The 16772-nt window shown below is 40.4% G+C and overlaps 1 protein-coding gene across 4 annotated transcripts; it reads right to left on the reverse strand.

Annotated features, from left to right (window-relative positions):
• Positions 1 to 369: 369 nt before the first annotated feature.
• ORC6 (origin recognition complex subunit 6) lies at positions 370 to 16479 on the reverse strand. 4 transcript variants are annotated; one of them, XM_081507974.1, is made up of 7 exons: positions 16370 to 16479; positions 15027 to 15156; positions 11757 to 11920; positions 11453 to 11542; positions 8697 to 8809; positions 8161 to 8229; positions 370 to 2579 (listed from the first exon to the last, which is right to left on the reverse strand). In XM_081507974.1, exons 1-7 carry the CDS (start codon positions 16432 to 16434, stop codon positions 2467 to 2469), a joined length of 744 nt encoding a protein of 247 aa, XP_081364100.1. In that variant the 5' UTR covers positions 16435 to 16479; the 3' UTR covers positions 370 to 2466. The 4 variants fall into 4 exon arrangements, with proteins under 4 accessions (XP_081364100.1, XP_081364099.1, XP_081364103.1 ...); XM_081507973.1 differs by lacking the exon at positions 370 to 2579 and adding an exon at positions 5256 to 5789; XM_081507977.1 differs by lacking the exon at positions 370 to 2579 and adding an exon at positions 5256 to 5789 and having other exon boundaries at positions 15027 to 15172.
• Between the last annotated feature and the right edge of the window lie 293 nt (positions 16480 to 16772).

Genomic DNA, 16772 nt, shown 5'->3' on the forward strand with positions numbered 1-16772 from the left:
TTGAATTCTTCAGCAACTTCTTGTGTAGTTGCAAGAGGATCAGCTTGCAATGATGGCTCTCAATTGGTAATTGTCAACTTCCAATGGCCAGACACTATGCTCTTCATCTTCAAGGCTCTCATCTCCTTTGCAAAATTTCTTGAACCACCACTGTACTGTATGTTCCTTAGCAGTTCCTGGGCCAAATGCGTTGTTGATGTTGCGAGTTATCTCCACTGCTTTAAAACCCATTTTGAACTCAGGTAAGAAAATTGCTCAAATTTGCTTTTTGTCTAACATCATTTCCATAATTGAAAATAAACATAAAATAAACAACAAGTAATGTCATTAGCAAAAAAAACATAAAGCGAGAAATGTGCATTAAAATAATGTGTAACATAACCACATTTATTTAAGAATGTATTCCAATAGCAAACAGCAAATTTCAACAATGAAAAAAACCGCAATTACTTTTGCACCAACCGAATAGTTGAAAGGTGATTCATTTTGATGTATGGCAGAAACCAACACAAAACTGTAACGCAATTATCCTCCAATTGAAAATAAATTTTAAAAAAAGAAGACAAAAGAAATAACCAAGAACTTATTCTTGGTTTGATTATCTTATTCTACCAGATAATCAAAATAATTACCATCGCTTGTTTTAAAGGCATAAGAAAGGTCACAAATAGTACTAAGATTTATTCTCATGAAATTAACAGCGAAAAGGCAACCTTAGGAATAGGAGAAAATATTTGCAATCATTTTTTAAATAGAGGCTTGATATTTACGCTATATAAAGAACAACTCAACAACAACAATAGTCCGTATTAAAAAATAGGCAAGGATTTCAAAAGACATTTTCCTAAGTGGCCCATAAGCTCATGAAAAAATGCTCACTAATCATCGGGGAGTGCAAATCAAAACCACAGTGAGATACCACCTCATGCCAATTTAGGATGGGTACTGACCAAAAGCACCCTCTTCCAACAACAGAAGAGAAGACTCTACACATGGACACCACCAGATGGCCAACAACAAAATCAGATTGATTATATTCTTTGCAGCCAAAAATGGAGAAGCTCTAGAGCCAGACATCCTGGAATGTGAAGTCGAGTGGGCCTTAGGAAGCATCACTACGAACAAAGCTAGTGGAAGTGATGGAATTCCAGTAGAGCTATTTCAAATCCTAAAAGATGATGCTGTGAAAGTGCTGCACTCAATATGTCACCGAATTTGGAAAACTCAGCAGTGGCCACAGGACTGCAAAAGGTCAGTTTTCATTCCAATCCCAAAGAAAGGCAATGCCAAAGAATGCTCAAACTACCACACAATTGCACTCATCTCACACGCTAGTAAAGTAATGCTCAAAATTCTCCAAGCCAGGCTTCAGCAATACATGAACCGTGAACTTCCAGATGTTCAAGCTGGTTTTAGAAAAGGCAGAGGAACCAGAGATCAAATTGCCAACATCCACTAGATCATTGAAAAAGCAAGAGAGTTCCAGAAAAACATCTATTTCTTCTTTATTGACTATGCCAAAGCCTTTGACTGTGTGGATCCCAATAAACTGTGGAAAATGCTTCAAGAGATGGGAATACCAGACCACCTGACCTGCCTCTTGAGAAACCTGTATGCAGGTCAGGAAGCAACAGTTAGAACTGGACATGGAACAACAGACTGGTTCCACATAGGAAAAGGAGTACGTCAAGGCTGTATATTGTCACCCTGCTTATTTAACTTATATGCAGAGTACATCATGAGAAACGCTGGGCTGGAAGAAACACAAGCTGGAATCAAGATTGCTGGGAGAAATATCAGTAACCTCAGATATGCAGATGACACCACCCTTATGGCAGAAAGTGAAGAAGAACTAAAGAGCCTCTTGATGAAGGTGAAAGGAGAGAGTGAAAAAGTTGGCTTAAAGCTCAACATTCAGAAAACTAAGATCATGGCATCTGGTCCCATCACTTCATGGCAAATAGATGGAGAAACAGTGAAAACAGTGTCAGGCTTTATTTTTTTGGGCTCCAAAATCACTGCAGATGGTGATTGCAGCCATGAAATTAAAAAACGCTTACTCCCTGGAAGGAAAGTTATGACCAACCTAGATAGCATATTAAAAAGCAGAGATATTACTTTGCCAACAAAGGTCCGTCTAGTCAAGGGTATGGTTTTTCCAGTAGTCATGTATGGATGTGAGAGTTGAACTGTGAAGCAAGCTGAGCACTGAAGAATTGATGCATTTGAACTGTGGTGTTGGAGAAGACTCTTGAGAGTCCCTTGGACTGCAAGGAGATCCAACCAGTCCATCCTAAAGGAGATCAGTCCTGGGTGTTCATTGGAAGGTCTGATGTTGAGGCTAAAACTCCAATACTTTGGCCACCTGATGTGAAGAGCTGACTCATTTGAAAAGACCCTGATGCTGGGCAAGATAGGAGGAGAAGGGGACGACAGAGGATGAGATGATTGGATGGCATCACTGACTCAAGGACATGAGTTTGGGTAGGCTCCAGGAGTTGGTGTTGGACAGGGAGGCCTGGCGTGCTGCAGCTCACAGGGTCGCAAAGAGTCAGACACGACTGAGTGATTGAACCGAACTGGCCAAAAAAGAAAAAAAAAAACAGAAAATGACTGTTGGCAAGGATGTGGAGAATTGGAACCCTTGTGCACTGTTGGTGGGAATGTAATATGATGCAGTTGCTATGGAAAACAGTATGGTGGTTCCTCAAACATTTTTAAATAGAATTATCATATGACCTAGCAATGGCACTTCTGGGTAAATGCCCCAAAGAATAGAAAGCAGGGTCTCCAAGAAACACTATACACACACACACACACACACACACACACATCTATAGCAGCAGTATTCACAACAGCCAAGAGGTGAAAGCAACCTACATGTTCATTGACAGATAAATGAATAAACAAAGTGTGGTATATCCACACAATGGTAAATTATTCAGCCTCAAAAAGTAAAGAAATTCTGACATATGCCACAATATGGATGAACCTCAAGGACATTATGCTAAGTGAAAAAAACACACAAAAAAGTACTGTATAATTCCACTTAGATGAAGTATCTAGCTAGATTAGTCAAATTCAGAGGTAGAATGGTGGTTTTCTGAGACTGGGGGAGGGAGGAATAGGAGTTGTTAATGGGTTTCATGGGCAGAGTCAGCTTTATGGGGTGAAGAGTTCTGGAGATCACATAATGTGAATGTACTAAACACTACTCTTGTTTAGTCACTAAATTGCATCTGACGCTTGTGTGACCCCATGGACTGCAGCCCAACATGCTCCTCTGTCCATGGGATTTCCTAGGCAAGAATACTGAAAGGAGTTGCCATTTCCTTCTCCAGGGGATCTTCCCCACCCAGGGATCGAACATGTATCACCTGCATTGGCAGGCAGATCCTTCACCGAGCCACCAGGGAAGCACTACAGCATTGCTGACTATATTGACTTAACTGTTAAGATAGTAAACTATATATGTATTTTACTACAATTTATTTTTTAAAAATGAGTGTGCTTTAATTTTGATGCAAAGCTAGAATCTAAATCTTGGCACCAAAACCCGATTATATACCTTCTTAAAATAAATGAGGAAAAGACTCACCCATTTTAGATCAAATAACAGAAGTACTATTTAGTGAATACCTTCTAAGTATCACACACTTTACAAACATTACCTTCAATTCTCACAAGGTAGATAATATATCAATTTTTTAAACAGGGAAACTGAACCTCAGTAAGGTTGTGAAATTTCCTTAGGCTATCAGTGGCAGAGTCAGAATTTAAATGTAACTGCATGTGGTTGCAAAGCTTACATTCATTCCCATCTACCACAGGGCTGTGGTACCTGTTTTGGGATCATTTGATTAAGGCATTTAACATAACAGCTTGCTAAGTGTCTAGAATTAAAATGGCCAGGGGAAGAAAATCACTCCTTTAGCTACTTCTGTTCTATGTAGCAGGTATTATACTTTATTTATAGCAAAAAAGCAACAACTATCATTACTGATACCACCCTAAATAGGTTTAAACAATTTAGATGCAATCACTTTGTTGCATTCTTCATGGAAATATTTACTTAGATCATGTGTTCTTAATGTTAGTTAAAATTATGTCTGGCATGATCCTTAGAACCACTACCAACTTATCTTCCCAGTCCTTTTCCATAGTTTTAAAATAAATAGTATTTAGTAAGGTTATATTTTTCAGTATGTAGATAGCAAAGAAAATAAATCTTGGTCTTTTTTAAAGTATAATTGACTTACAATATTATATAAGTTTCAGGTGTACAATATAGTGACTTGATATTTCTATACATTATGAAATGACCACCAGTCTAGTTACCATCTGTCACCATACAGTGATTACACTATTGGCCATACTCCCTATGCTGTACATTACATCCCCATGACTTATTTATAAATAGCACATAGTTTGTACCTTTTAATCTCCCTCATCTATTTCACTCATCCCCTTGACCCTTCTCCCCTCTGGCAACCACCGATTTGTTCTCTGTATCTGAGTCTGTTTCTGTTTGTTTTTAGATTCCACGTGTGAGATCATATGGTATTTTTCTTTCTCTGACTTACTTCACTTAGCTTAACACTCTCTAGGTCCATCCATGTTGTCACACCTTGGTTTGTTTCTTAATTTTTTAATATGATGCTAATATATAATTATGTGAAACCTCTATAAATGTTTCTTTCTATATTTTAATACTTACTAAATACTTATACCACGAGCTGCACTAAATGCTTTCCATGTATTGGCTCAGATACTCTTCCAATCATTCTATGAGGTAGACATCTCTTTTATTCCTACTTACAGATGAAGGATGTATGTTAGTCACTTAGCCATGTCCAGCTCTTTGTGACCCCATGGACTGTAGCCCACCAGGCTCCTCTGTCTGTGGGATTCTCCAGGCAAGAATACTGGAGTGGATTGCCATTTCCTTCTCCAGGGGATCTTCCTGACCCAGGGGTCAAACCTGCATTGCAAGTTTTCCTGCATTGCAGGCAGATTCTTTACCACCTGGCTACAGGGATAACCAGAGGAAGGATAAAGAAGCTAATTAACTTGTTCAAGGTTTCACAGGTGGTAAGAACTGAGCAGGGTTTTAAACCCAGAAAGCCTGATTCAAGAGTTTGTGCTCTGGGGAGCAGTATGGTTCAGTTCAGCAACCTGGGTCTTTTTTCCCATTAGAGAAGACAGCTTTTGGCATCGCAAGAATTCTCCCAAACTGATAGCAAGTACACTTTGAATGCATATAAAAATAATATTTATTAAGATTGTACCATATATGGATTTATTCAAACCAAGAGATTTACACAAAAACATAAGTAAAATCTTTAGACTCCATTCAGCCTGAATTTCACATTATGGATAGGGCAGGAGACTGTCTTTTGCTTAAAACAAAACAAAAAAGCAAAATGGCTTCAATTACATTTTGTGGGGAGCCAAGGCTGAGTCAACCAGGCACTGTGGCTGATCTAATGAATTTGCTGCCCATGTCAGAGCCATCCTGCTCAGCCCCAAGGCTGGCTTCTTTGCCGTTAAGAATAGGATCTTTGTTATAAGAGTTAAAACAAATTTCCAAAGTCCTCACATTTTCCTTGAGCTGGCAGATGCACTGCTGGTTTGCAGTACAAGTTAGTCTGGAAGCTGAAATCACTGTGTTGCAGCCTTTTGTGCTCTGGCAGCATTTTCCAAAATTTTCCTTTTCCATTCTTCATAATCTTGTGTCAGATCTTCATCTTTTTGTGGTTTATGTAGGGTCTCTACTACATTCTCTATTTCTATGAGAGAAAAAACTTTTTTTTATTTCAAAATCCTTATGTTATAAATGAGTAAGAAAGAAGAAGTAAGTAAGAAAGAAGAGTAAGTAAGAAATGAGTAAATAAGTAAGCTTATTTACTTTAAAATGTCTATCTTAGTTAAGGTAACAGGGAAGAAGATACCAAAAATGAAAAGTGGAAGCAGAAGTTAACACATCGGTTTTTCATGCTCCCTTATACTCCAAGCATTTCAAGACTTCGTGATGATAGTTAACATTTATCAAGCCTTGAACCAAGCACTTTAATTGTATTATCTCATTCAGTCTTCACCACAATTCTATGAAATGGGTGCTAACATTAATCACATTTTATAGATTAGGAAATTGAGGTTGACAGAAATTGTCACTTTCCTAAAACTGCACAGCCAGTAGGTGATAAAGCAGGATTTGAACCTAAACAGTTTGTCTTCAGATGTATTCTTTTTCTTCTATTTTTTAAAATTTAAATATGAAGAAAAAATTTTTTACAGTGTTGTGTTGATTTCTGCCATACAGCAATGCAAATCAGTCATAATTATACATATATTCCCTCCCTTCCTAGCCTCCCTCCCCTCCCCCCATCCCATCCCTCCAGGTCATCACAGAACACCAGACTGGGCTTCCTATGCTACACAGCAACTTCTTACCAGCTATCCATCTTACACCTGATAGTGTATATATGTTGATGTTACTTTCTCCATTTGTCCTACTCTCTCCCTGACTATGTCCTCTACATCTGTGTCTCCAAATCTTTCCTGCAATTGGCTCATCGATATCATATTTCTAGATTCCATATATATGCTTTAATATAGCATCACCAACTCGATGGACATGAGTTTGAGTAAGCTCCAGGAGTTGGTGAAGGACAGGGAAGCCTGGCTTGCTACAGTCCATGGGGTTGCAAAGAGTCAGACATGACTGAGTGACTGAACTGATACTATATTTGTTTTTCTCTGACTTACTTCACTCCGTATAACAGGCTCTAGGTTCATCCACCTCACTACAAGTGACTCAAATGTGTTCTTTTTATGGCTGAGTAATATTCCATTGTATGTATATGTGTATATATGTATATATATACACACCACATCTTTATTCATCTGTTGATGAACATCTAAGTTGCTTCCATGTCCTAGCTATTGTAAACAATGCTGCTATGAACATTGGGGTACATGTGCCTTTTTAAATTATGGTTTTCTCAGGGTATATGATCAGTAGTGGGGCTGCTGAGTCATATGGTAGATTTATTCCTAGCTTTTAAAGGAATTGCCATACTGTTCTCCATAATGATTTTATCAGTTTACATTCCCACCAACAGTGTAGAAGGGTTCCCTTTTCTCCACACCCACTCTAGCATTTATTGTTTGTAGATTTTTTGATGATGGCTATTCTCACTAGCATGAGGTGATACCTCCTTGTAGTTTTGATTCCCTAGTGGCTTGGATGGTAAAGAATCTGCCTACAATGTGGGAGACCCGGGTTCGATCCCTGGGTTGGGAAAATCCCCTGGAGGAGTAAATGGCAACTCACTCCAGTATTCTTGCCTGGAGAATCCCATGGACAGAAGAGACTGGTGGGCTACAGTCCATGGGGTCAAACAGAGTTAGACACAACTGAGCAACTAACACTTTCTTTCTTCTAATAATTAGTGATGTTGAGCATCTTTTCATGTGTTTATTGGCCATCAGATATATTTTTAATTACACAGTACTTGTGTAAACTACTGCTTGGAAAACTGGCATTATCAATGACTAACTGACAGGATTTAGCTAAAATCTGACTCTTCTTGTTTTTAAATGAAGAATAGTTGATCTACAATGTTGTGATAGTTTCTGGTGTACAACAAAGTGATTCAGTTACACACACACACACACACACACACACACATATATACTTTTTTATATTCTTTTCCATTATAGTTTGTCACAGGACATTGAATATAGTTCCCTGCTATCTCTGCTACAGAGTAGAACCGTGTTGTTTATCCATCCTTTATACATAGTTTGCATCTAATAGTCACAAACTCCCAATCCAACCCTCTCCTGCACTCCTTTTCCCTTGGCAACCATGAGCCTGTTCTCTGTGTCCACGAGTCTGTCTGTTTCATATATAAGTTCGTTTGTGTCATATTTTAGACTCCATCTGTAAGTGATATCATTGGTATTTGTCTTTCTCTGACTTATTTTGTTTAGTATGATAATTTCTAGGTCCATCCATGTTGCTGCAAATGTAAAATCTGACTCTTGTTAAGGCAAGCTGCTAAAGCAGCAAAGGGCTGTTCACTGCATTAAATCCATTGTACACTAATCCTATTGTACCAAATTCAATCTTCATCTAGTATTAACATGCCTCACCCTTTGCTGAAGTTTCAATCACTGTCTTCTTTTTCTTCTGTGGTGGAGTAGCTGAATCTTCAGGTTCTCCTTTAGGGGAAAAAAGTAAACAAACAAACAAATCTATATATATATCATCTAAGTTCATTTTTCTATTTTTATTTCAGTTTTGGGGTGTATTTTGGATCACAAATAAAAATTAGATATCTCCAATGACCAAATACTAGGATAAGGAGAAGGGAAATTATCTTGCTTTCTCTTTTCTTTGGCTTTTCTTGTCCGACTTCAGAAGGGAGAATCTACTCTAGGCATGAATTTACAGAATTACAGCAATCTTTTTAAATTGTTGCTTTAGTTATTAAGCTATTTATCTGAAAACAAACAGTAATTTTGTTACTGAAAATAAACCGTAATTTTCTTACTAAAAATTGATCTCATCTATAGTAAATATATAATTCAGAAAGCAGCTAGTTTGCAAGTTTGAAAATATTTAACTTTTACCAGCAGGTTTACATTTTCAAGTGACACATTCTTGAAACATGGAATGAATTACTCACTGTCGATCTGCTGCCCAATCTTTTCTAATTGTTTACAGAGTCGATCAAATATGGCCTTTTTTACTCCAGATGTGGCTGCCATTTTATTTCTGTCCACCTTTAGCTTTAGAATCCTACAAAAGAATTTGATAAAATGCTGTTCTTAAGATCAGTACTGTTATCTTCTTTGGCCAACCAGTTATCAACTTATTTCCTTTCCACCCAAGCTTTATGAAGAGCTCCCAACTGTTTAATTTTCCTTTTACTTCACACACATATCATTAGCTAAAAACCATGCAAATTTACCTTTTAAAGCTATTTATTTAGTTATTTATTGTACTGTGAGAATTAAAATACACACATTTTCTGTTATGTAACAAACAGGACACACGAAAGACATCTACTGTAACGCTTCATGCCTTATAGAACTCTTTCTAGTAAATCTCAGATACTAACTAATTTGCTGAATGTCAATTCAGCTCAGTTCAGTTCAGTCGCTCAGTCATGTCTGACTCTTTGCGATCCCATGAACTGCAGCACGCCAGGCCTCCCTGTCCACCACCAACACCTGGAGCCCACTCAAACTCATGTTCATCACATCAGTGATGCCATCCAACCGTCTCATCCTCTGTCATCCCCTTCTCCTCCTGCCCTCAATCTTTCCCAGCATCAGGGTCTTTTCAAATGAGTCAGCTCTTTGCATCAGGTGGACAAAGTATTGGAGTTTCAGCTTAAGCATCAGTCCTTCCAATGAATATTCAGGACTGATTTCCTTTAGGATGGGCTGGTTGGATCTCCTTGCAGTCCAAGGGACTCTCAAGAGTCTTCTCCAACACCACACTTCAAAAGCATCAATTCTTCGGTGCTCAGCTTTCTTTATAGTTCAACTCTCACATCCATACATGACCACTAGAAAAACCATAGCCTTGACTAGACGGACCTTTGTTGACAAAGTAATGTCTCTGCTTCTCAATACGCTGTCTAGGTTGGTCATAACTTTCCTTCCAAGGAGTAAACATCTTTAATTTCATGGCTGCAGTCACCATCTGCAGTGATTTTGGAACCCAGAAAAATAAAGCAGCCACTGTTTCCACATCTATTTGCCATGAAGTGATGGGACAGGATGCCATGATCTTAGTTTTCTGAATGTTGGGCTTTAAGCCAACTTTTTCACTCTTCTGTTTCACCTTCATCAAGAGGCTCTTTAGTTCTTCTTCACTTTCTGCCATAAGGGTGGTGTCATCTGCATAGCTGAGGTTATTGATATTTCTCGGCAATCTTGATTCCAGCTTGTGCTTCCTCCAGCCCAGCATTTCTCATGATATACTTGGCATATAAGTTAAATAAGCAGGGTGACAATACACAGCCTTGACGTACTCCTTTTCCTATGTGGAACCAGTCTGTTGTTCCATGTCCAGTTCTAACTGTTGCTTCCTGACCTGCATACAGGTTTCTCAAGAGGCAGGTCAGGTGGTCTGGTAGTCCCATCTCTTGAAGCATTTTCCACAGTTTATTGGGATCCACACAGTTAAAGGCTTTGGCATAGTCAATAAAGCAGAAATAGATGTTCTTCTGGAACTCTCTTGCTTTTTCGATGATCCAGCGGATGTTGGCAATTTGATCTCTGGTTCCTCTGCCTTTTCTAAAACCAGCTTGAACATCTGGAAGTTCACGGTTCACGTATTGCTGAAGCCTGGCTTGGAGAATTTTGTGCATTACTTTACTAGCGTGTGAGATGAGTGCAATTGTGTGGTAGTTTGAGCATTCTTTGGCATTTCCTTTCTTTGGGATTGGAATGAAAACTGACCTTTTGCAGTCCTGCGGCCACTGCTGAGTTTTCCAAATTTGCTGGAATATTGAGTGCAGCACTTTCACAGCATCATCTTTCAGGATTTGAATGTCAATTACAGCATGTTAAAATATTTAATTCACTTTAACTCAAGATGCTTATATTTAGGCTACTACAAGAATATAAATCACTCTCACCTCCAAAAACTCCCTAATAACAATTCACAACAACCACTAATGAAAAATACAAAGTAAGCCTCTTATTTCAGATAACAGACCTATTTGAATCTTTTTTTGCTCACTGAGACTTGGTTTCAAAAGTAAGGTTTTCCATTTTGTTTTCTATAATAGCCATATTCCCTCCATGTACTTTTATTAAATTAAAGGGCATTTTCTATTAAGGCCAATTAATCACTAATAGTAGCTAATGGAGCCAAACACATCAAAATTAGTGGTCAGGTAGTAAAAAAACCTATTGTCTAACAGCCAACTAATTTTGTTCTCTGAGGAGTTTTTCAGCAAGAGAGACCAAGACAACTTTAGATGAAGACAGCAATTATCAATATTTCCAGGGTAACATTTCAGTCAGTATACATATAGATAACCCCAAAGATTCAAATTAAGAATTTATTATTGAAATGTTTTATAAATTACTTGAAAAAGAACTGTAATCAATACTTAGAAAATGTGACTGGAAAAATCACAACTAAATGCTATTTTAATGACAGATTTCATGATTTATAAAAGGCAGACCCTGAAATCAGATTATCCAGCTTATATATATTGGCAAGTAGGCTTCGGGCAACACTAATTTCTAGTTGTCAGATCTGTTGTGGGATAAACTGAGACTCAGGTCACTTGGCCACGATTAATGTTATTTAGGAAAATATGCTAATTAGTTGAAATCAACTAAATTAGAAGTATTCTTTGCGAATGAGAAATTTATTTATCAATTATAGACTTTCCTGAATGGTAGAAGGAATACTTACTTGCAAGCTGAAAGCAGTGCAGCAGTGGTGAAAAGCGGCCTGGATAAGTCAAGATCCACTTGCTGTGTTTGTGGAAGACTGGACTCATAGCTAAATAAAAGCAGTGTTCGCAGAGTTATTTGTTAGAAAATATTGTTTCAAAGGGACTGAAAATGCAAATAAGAACTCATAAATGTATAAGTTTAAATGTATAAGAAACACATTCTGTCACTTCAGCATGTTATGTTTTAAACTGAAAATTATCAGGACATTGGATACTTCCATTTTACGTATCAGTATTGAGTTTTAATTATATGCCTCATACCTTTGCAGTATCTCTGAAGCCAAGTTCACTGCTTCTATACAGCTAAACTGTACTGCTAGGTCTCTTATTCCAATATTTGAGTTCAGGCCCAATAAACACTCAAAAGATTTAAGACAACTCTGATACATCTTCTTGTTCAAGCCAGAAAGTTTAATTAAGTAAGCCTTTGAAAGGAAAAAGAAATGAATCATAAAAATCATAAGTGCTCTATATTAGTACCTTTAACACTTGTTTAATAAGTCAACTTTTCAAAATTAATTATTTCTGTGGCAAGTCACACTACCTAAAAGTTTAGCTTCATTTACTCAAAAATCTGGAGAAGGCAATGGCACCCCACTCCAGTACTCTTGCCTGGAAAATCCCATGGGTGGAGGAGCCTGGTAGGCTGCAGACCCATGGGGTCGCTAGGAGTCAGACATGACTGAGCGACTTCACTTTCACTTTTCCTTTTCATGCACTGGAGAAGGAAATGGCAACCCACTCCAGTATTCTTGCCTGGAGAATCCCAGGGACGGCGGAGCCTGGTGGGCTGCCGTCTATGGGGTCGCACAGAGTCGGACACGACTGAAGCGACTTAGCAGTAGCAGCACTCAAAAATCAGTAACCATGTCAGGCAAGTTAAGTACTGCTCACAATAAGCTTATACCTATAGAAAGGCAGTCATGTCAAACATGTGTGCAGATAATTTAAAATACAACATAGTGCTACCAATGCCAAGCTGTGAGCTAAAAAATGTGTGTGTGTGTGCACGCGCATGTGTGTGTGCATGTGTGCACGCTTAGTTGTGTCTGACTCTTTGAGGTCCCATGGACTGTAACCAGGTCCATGGACTGCCAGGTTCCTCTGCCCATGTCATTTTCCAGGCAAGAATCCTGGACTGGGGTACCAATTCCTACTCCAGGGAATCTTCTCAACCCAGGGAGAGAACCCATGTCTCTTGTGTGTCCTGCATTGGCAGGTGGATTCTTTACCACCTGGAGAATGGCTTCCCACGTGGGAAGCCCGTGAATTAGAAAACACAGAAGACATATACATGGTTACTTGTTTTAACAAAGGTGCCAATTCATAATCCATTGGAAAAATGAAGGAGGGAAGTAGTGGGAGTGGCGTGGGGAGGGTGAGTGTGTGCGAAAGGGACAGGAGACAGAAAGTGGGAGAGAAACAGGAGGAACAACAACTGAGGGACACCAACTCTGCCTGGGGAAGAAAAGCTTAATAAAGGATGTAATAGCAAAGTGGGATCATTTTAAGACAAACAGGAGCTTGCTAGAAGAGCATCCTGGGTTTAAAAAAATAAAGGCAGTGCATTTAAAAGTCAGCCATTAAGATGCATGGTCTGTCAAGTGAACAGTGTAGCTTGAGGTTAGCAGGGTTCAAGAGAGGCTGGAGAGTTTGATGGTAATGGGGAGCCAACCCATTGGAAGCCAGTGGTGTTTACAATGCCACCATTTTATCAATGTAGTATTATGTGATAGGCACTGTGTTACTGCTGCTGCTAAGTCGCTTCAGTCGTGTCCGACTCTGTGCGACCCCATAGACGGCAGCCCACCAGGCTCCCCCGTCCCTGGGATTCTCCAAGCAAGAACACAGGAGTGGGTTGCCATTTCCTTCTCCAATGCATGAAAGTGAAAAGTGAAAGTGAAGTCGCTGTGTTAAGAGTGCTACATATATAAAGGAAACTATAAGCAAGGTGAAAAGACAGCCCTCGGAATGGGAGAAAATAATAGCAAATGAAGCAACGGACAAACAATTAATCTCAAAAATATACAAGCAAGTCCTGCAGCTCAATTCCAGAAAAATAAACGACCCAATCAAAAAGTGGGCCAAAGAACTAAACAGACACTTCTCCAAAGAAGACATACAGATGGCTAACAAACACATGAAGATGCTCAACATCACTCATTATCAGAGAAATGCAAATCAAAACCACAATGAGGTACCATTTCACACCAGTCAGAATGGCTGCTATCCAAAAGACTACAAGCAATAAATGCTGGGGAGGATGTGGAGAAAAGGGAACCCTCTTACACTGTTGGTGGGAATGCAAACTAGTACAGCCACTATGGAGAACAGTGTGGAGATTGCTCAAAAAACTGGAAATAGAACTGCCATATGACCCAGCAATCCCACTGCTGGGCATACACACCTAGGAAACCAGAATTGAAAGAGACGCGTGTACCCCAATGTTCATCGCAGCACTGTTTATAATAGCCAGGACATGGAAGCAGCCTAGATGCCCATCGGCAGATGAATGGATAAGGAAGCTGTGGTACATATACACAATGGAATATTACTCAGCCATTAAAAAGAATACATTCAAATCAGTTCTAATGAGGTGGATGAAACTGGAGCCTATTATACAGAGTGAAGTAAGCCAGAAAGAAAAACACCAATACAGTATACTAACACATATAAATTGTATTTAGTCAATCGGTAAAGATAACCCTGTATGCGAGACATCAAGGGAGACACAGATAAATAGAACAGTATTATGGACTCTATGGGAGAGGGCAAGGGCGGGATGATATGGGAGAATGGCATGGAAGCATGTAAATTATCATATGTGAAACGAATCGCCAGTCCAGGTTCAATGCATGATACAGGGTGCTCGGGGCTGGTGCACCGGGATGACCTGGAGGGATGGGATGGGGAGGGAGGTGGATGGGGCATTCTGGAAGGGGAAAACATGTACACCCACGGTGGATTCATGTCAATGTATGGCAAAAACAAATACAATATTGTAAAGTTAAAAAACAGAAAATAAACTAATTAAAAAAAAAAAGAGTGCTACATATAGTATATTGTGTTTCTTCCTTACAATTATCCAGTGAAATGGATACCTCTTATCCTACTTGATAGATGAGGAAACAAGAGACTCACAGAACTAGTAACTGGCGGTGTTGAGATCTGGTCTCAACATGTAAGTCTTGCCATAGCTTGGCTCTCAACCACTGTGACATTGGAAGAAAAATAATACAATGGTTTTAAATATGTGATTTAGGAGGATGATGCTAGTGGCAGTTTGATAGATGGCTTTGTATAAGGAAAGAAGTGCTCAGGGAAAGTATGTAGTAGAGTAAAGAGATCGTTGCAAAAAAGTTTTTTTTCTCCAACTTGACAAAATAGTTCTGAATTTCCATCTAGAATAACATATTCTAGATGAAAATTCTAAAACAGAGTTGTGACAGGGGATAGTACAACCAGAGATGAAAACATATGATTAAACTTCAGTGCCACACCAGATTATTCAGACCAATGGGACCTACTTACCCTGTCCAAGGGGCACTTCATGCAGGAAGCTGCAAGGTCCAAGCACATGACTGCATTGCTGGTTTCTGTGGTTCGTGCAGACAAGCCAACACACTTCACATGGGACAGTCGCAAGTACTCCTCCGCTTTCCTAAGCAACACATTCACTAAAACTCTTTCTTTTTCAGAAGTTTGCCCAATACTTTGGTAAACAATAAATTCAGCCTGGTGGATTTCATTCTGACCCTAACTCTTAAGCACGTTTATTTGGGGCTGGGAATGAAACGCACATCCTTTGGGGGAGGACAGGGTTCTACAAGACAGAACAAACCCTCTGCCTCCAAACATCACTGTGCTCGAGTCCTTTCAGGAAGAATTAAGTTCTTGAAATCCTCCCAAAAAGGCCAACCCTTCTTTCAGCCTTCCATTGATGGAACAAGCATGAACTATGACAGCAGAGGCAGGCAGGTGAGATCAGGGTTCCTCCTTCCTCTGAATCAGTGGTTCTCAAACTTTAGTGTACATGACAGTCACCCTGGAGCATGTGAAAACAAGCCCCAAGTTTCTGATCAGTAGGCCTAGAGTGGGGCCCAAGAATGTGCATTTCTACCAAGTGACAAGAAAATATTGATGCTGCTAGTCCAGGGACTACACTTTGAGAACCACTGTTCTAAATGATTAAGAGTGCAGAAGGCCATACTTCCTGTCTTATAAGAAGTGCTCTTTCCCTTCCCTCAACTAATCCACAGCCCAGGCACCCGACCTAGCCCTGCCCTCCAGAGTTAAGTCCTGCCCTCCATAGTTTAAAGTATTTAGAAATACTTTATTTCTAACTCTGGATCTTGCAAAGGCCCTTCCCATCTCCGGGGTTTTGTACAGTTTGCTGTGCCAGCTTGGGCCCTCTTCCCACATCTTCCCGTGGCTGGCAGCTTCTATCAATCGAGTCTCAGCGCAAACGGCAACCCCTCCGAAGCTGTCTGGAAAGTTTTGTTTGTTTGTTTGTTTAAATTAAAAGCAGGCACGGGCCGCGCTCCGCCCCACCCGCGGCGGCTCCGCACACCCATCCTATTTCGTTTCCTGCGTGTCGTTGCCACCAGACACTGCCCTCCTTGGGGTCTGCCATAAACGCACTCTCAGTAAGTTTCAGGGAAACGACCCAAGTTCTCTGCTCTCTCCCTTTCCCATCACCGTGCATCCCACAACGCTAGCTGGTCCCCGGGGCCGCTCGCCCCTCCGGCCAACTCACAGAGCCCACTGTCGGTAGGATTTTCTTGTCGAGCCTCAATCCTGCCGTTGCGCGGGAAAAGCATGGGCCCCATTTGAGGAGGGCGCAGGGATACTGGGGCGTGCGCAGCCGGACTCACCTCAGCACCTCCGGCTCGGCGATACCCAGGCGCGGAGCTAAACGCCGGATCAGACCAGACTCCATCGCGCGGATTAGGAAGACAACCACAGCTGAGACCCGACGAAACCCGCGCGTAGATGCGGCGCTCGCCAGTTAAGGCTGGGCCCCTCCCTCTCGCTGCATCTGGATTGGTTGGGACTAAAAGTTACGACTGCCCCACAAACCAATCCTGGCCATCCTTCTGCGCGTGCGCGCCGAGAGTACACACGTCAAGGCAAAAAGTGAATGTGCTGGGGTGGTTCCCACTCATTCCATTCCTCCCTTTCTAGAGAGACTCGAATACTGCCTTTCCCACCGGCTGCCCCTTCCTGCCCCCGAGAGCTTCCCCGCTACTCCGCACTGCCCCGCCCTCTCACACCCTG

The sequence above is a fragment of the Giraffa tippelskirchi genome, chromosome 7 (genome assembly GCF_054371585.1).
Source record: "Giraffa tippelskirchi isolate mGirTip1 chromosome 7, T2T-mGirTip1v1.2.pri, whole genome shotgun sequence".
Lineage (NCBI taxonomy): Eukaryota > Metazoa > Chordata > Mammalia > Artiodactyla > Giraffidae > Giraffa > Giraffa tippelskirchi.

What these genes read in the sequence shown, in the direction of transcription:
- ORC6 (XM_081507973.1), bottom strand. Translation starts at nt 16,434, where the DNA reads ATGGAGTCTGGTCTGATCCGGCGTTTAGCTCCGCGCCTGGGTATCGCC. An exon ending in GCTTCAGAGATACTGCAAAG is followed by an intron (nt 11,543 to 11,756) that starts GTATGAGGCATA and finishes GCTTTTATTTAG; the next exon opens with CTATGAGTCCAGTCTTCCAC. An exon ending in GATTGAAACTTCAGCAAAGG is followed by an intron (nt 5,790 to 8,160) that starts GTGAGGCATGTT and finishes TTTCTCTCATAG; the next exon opens with AAATAGAGAATGTAGTAGAG.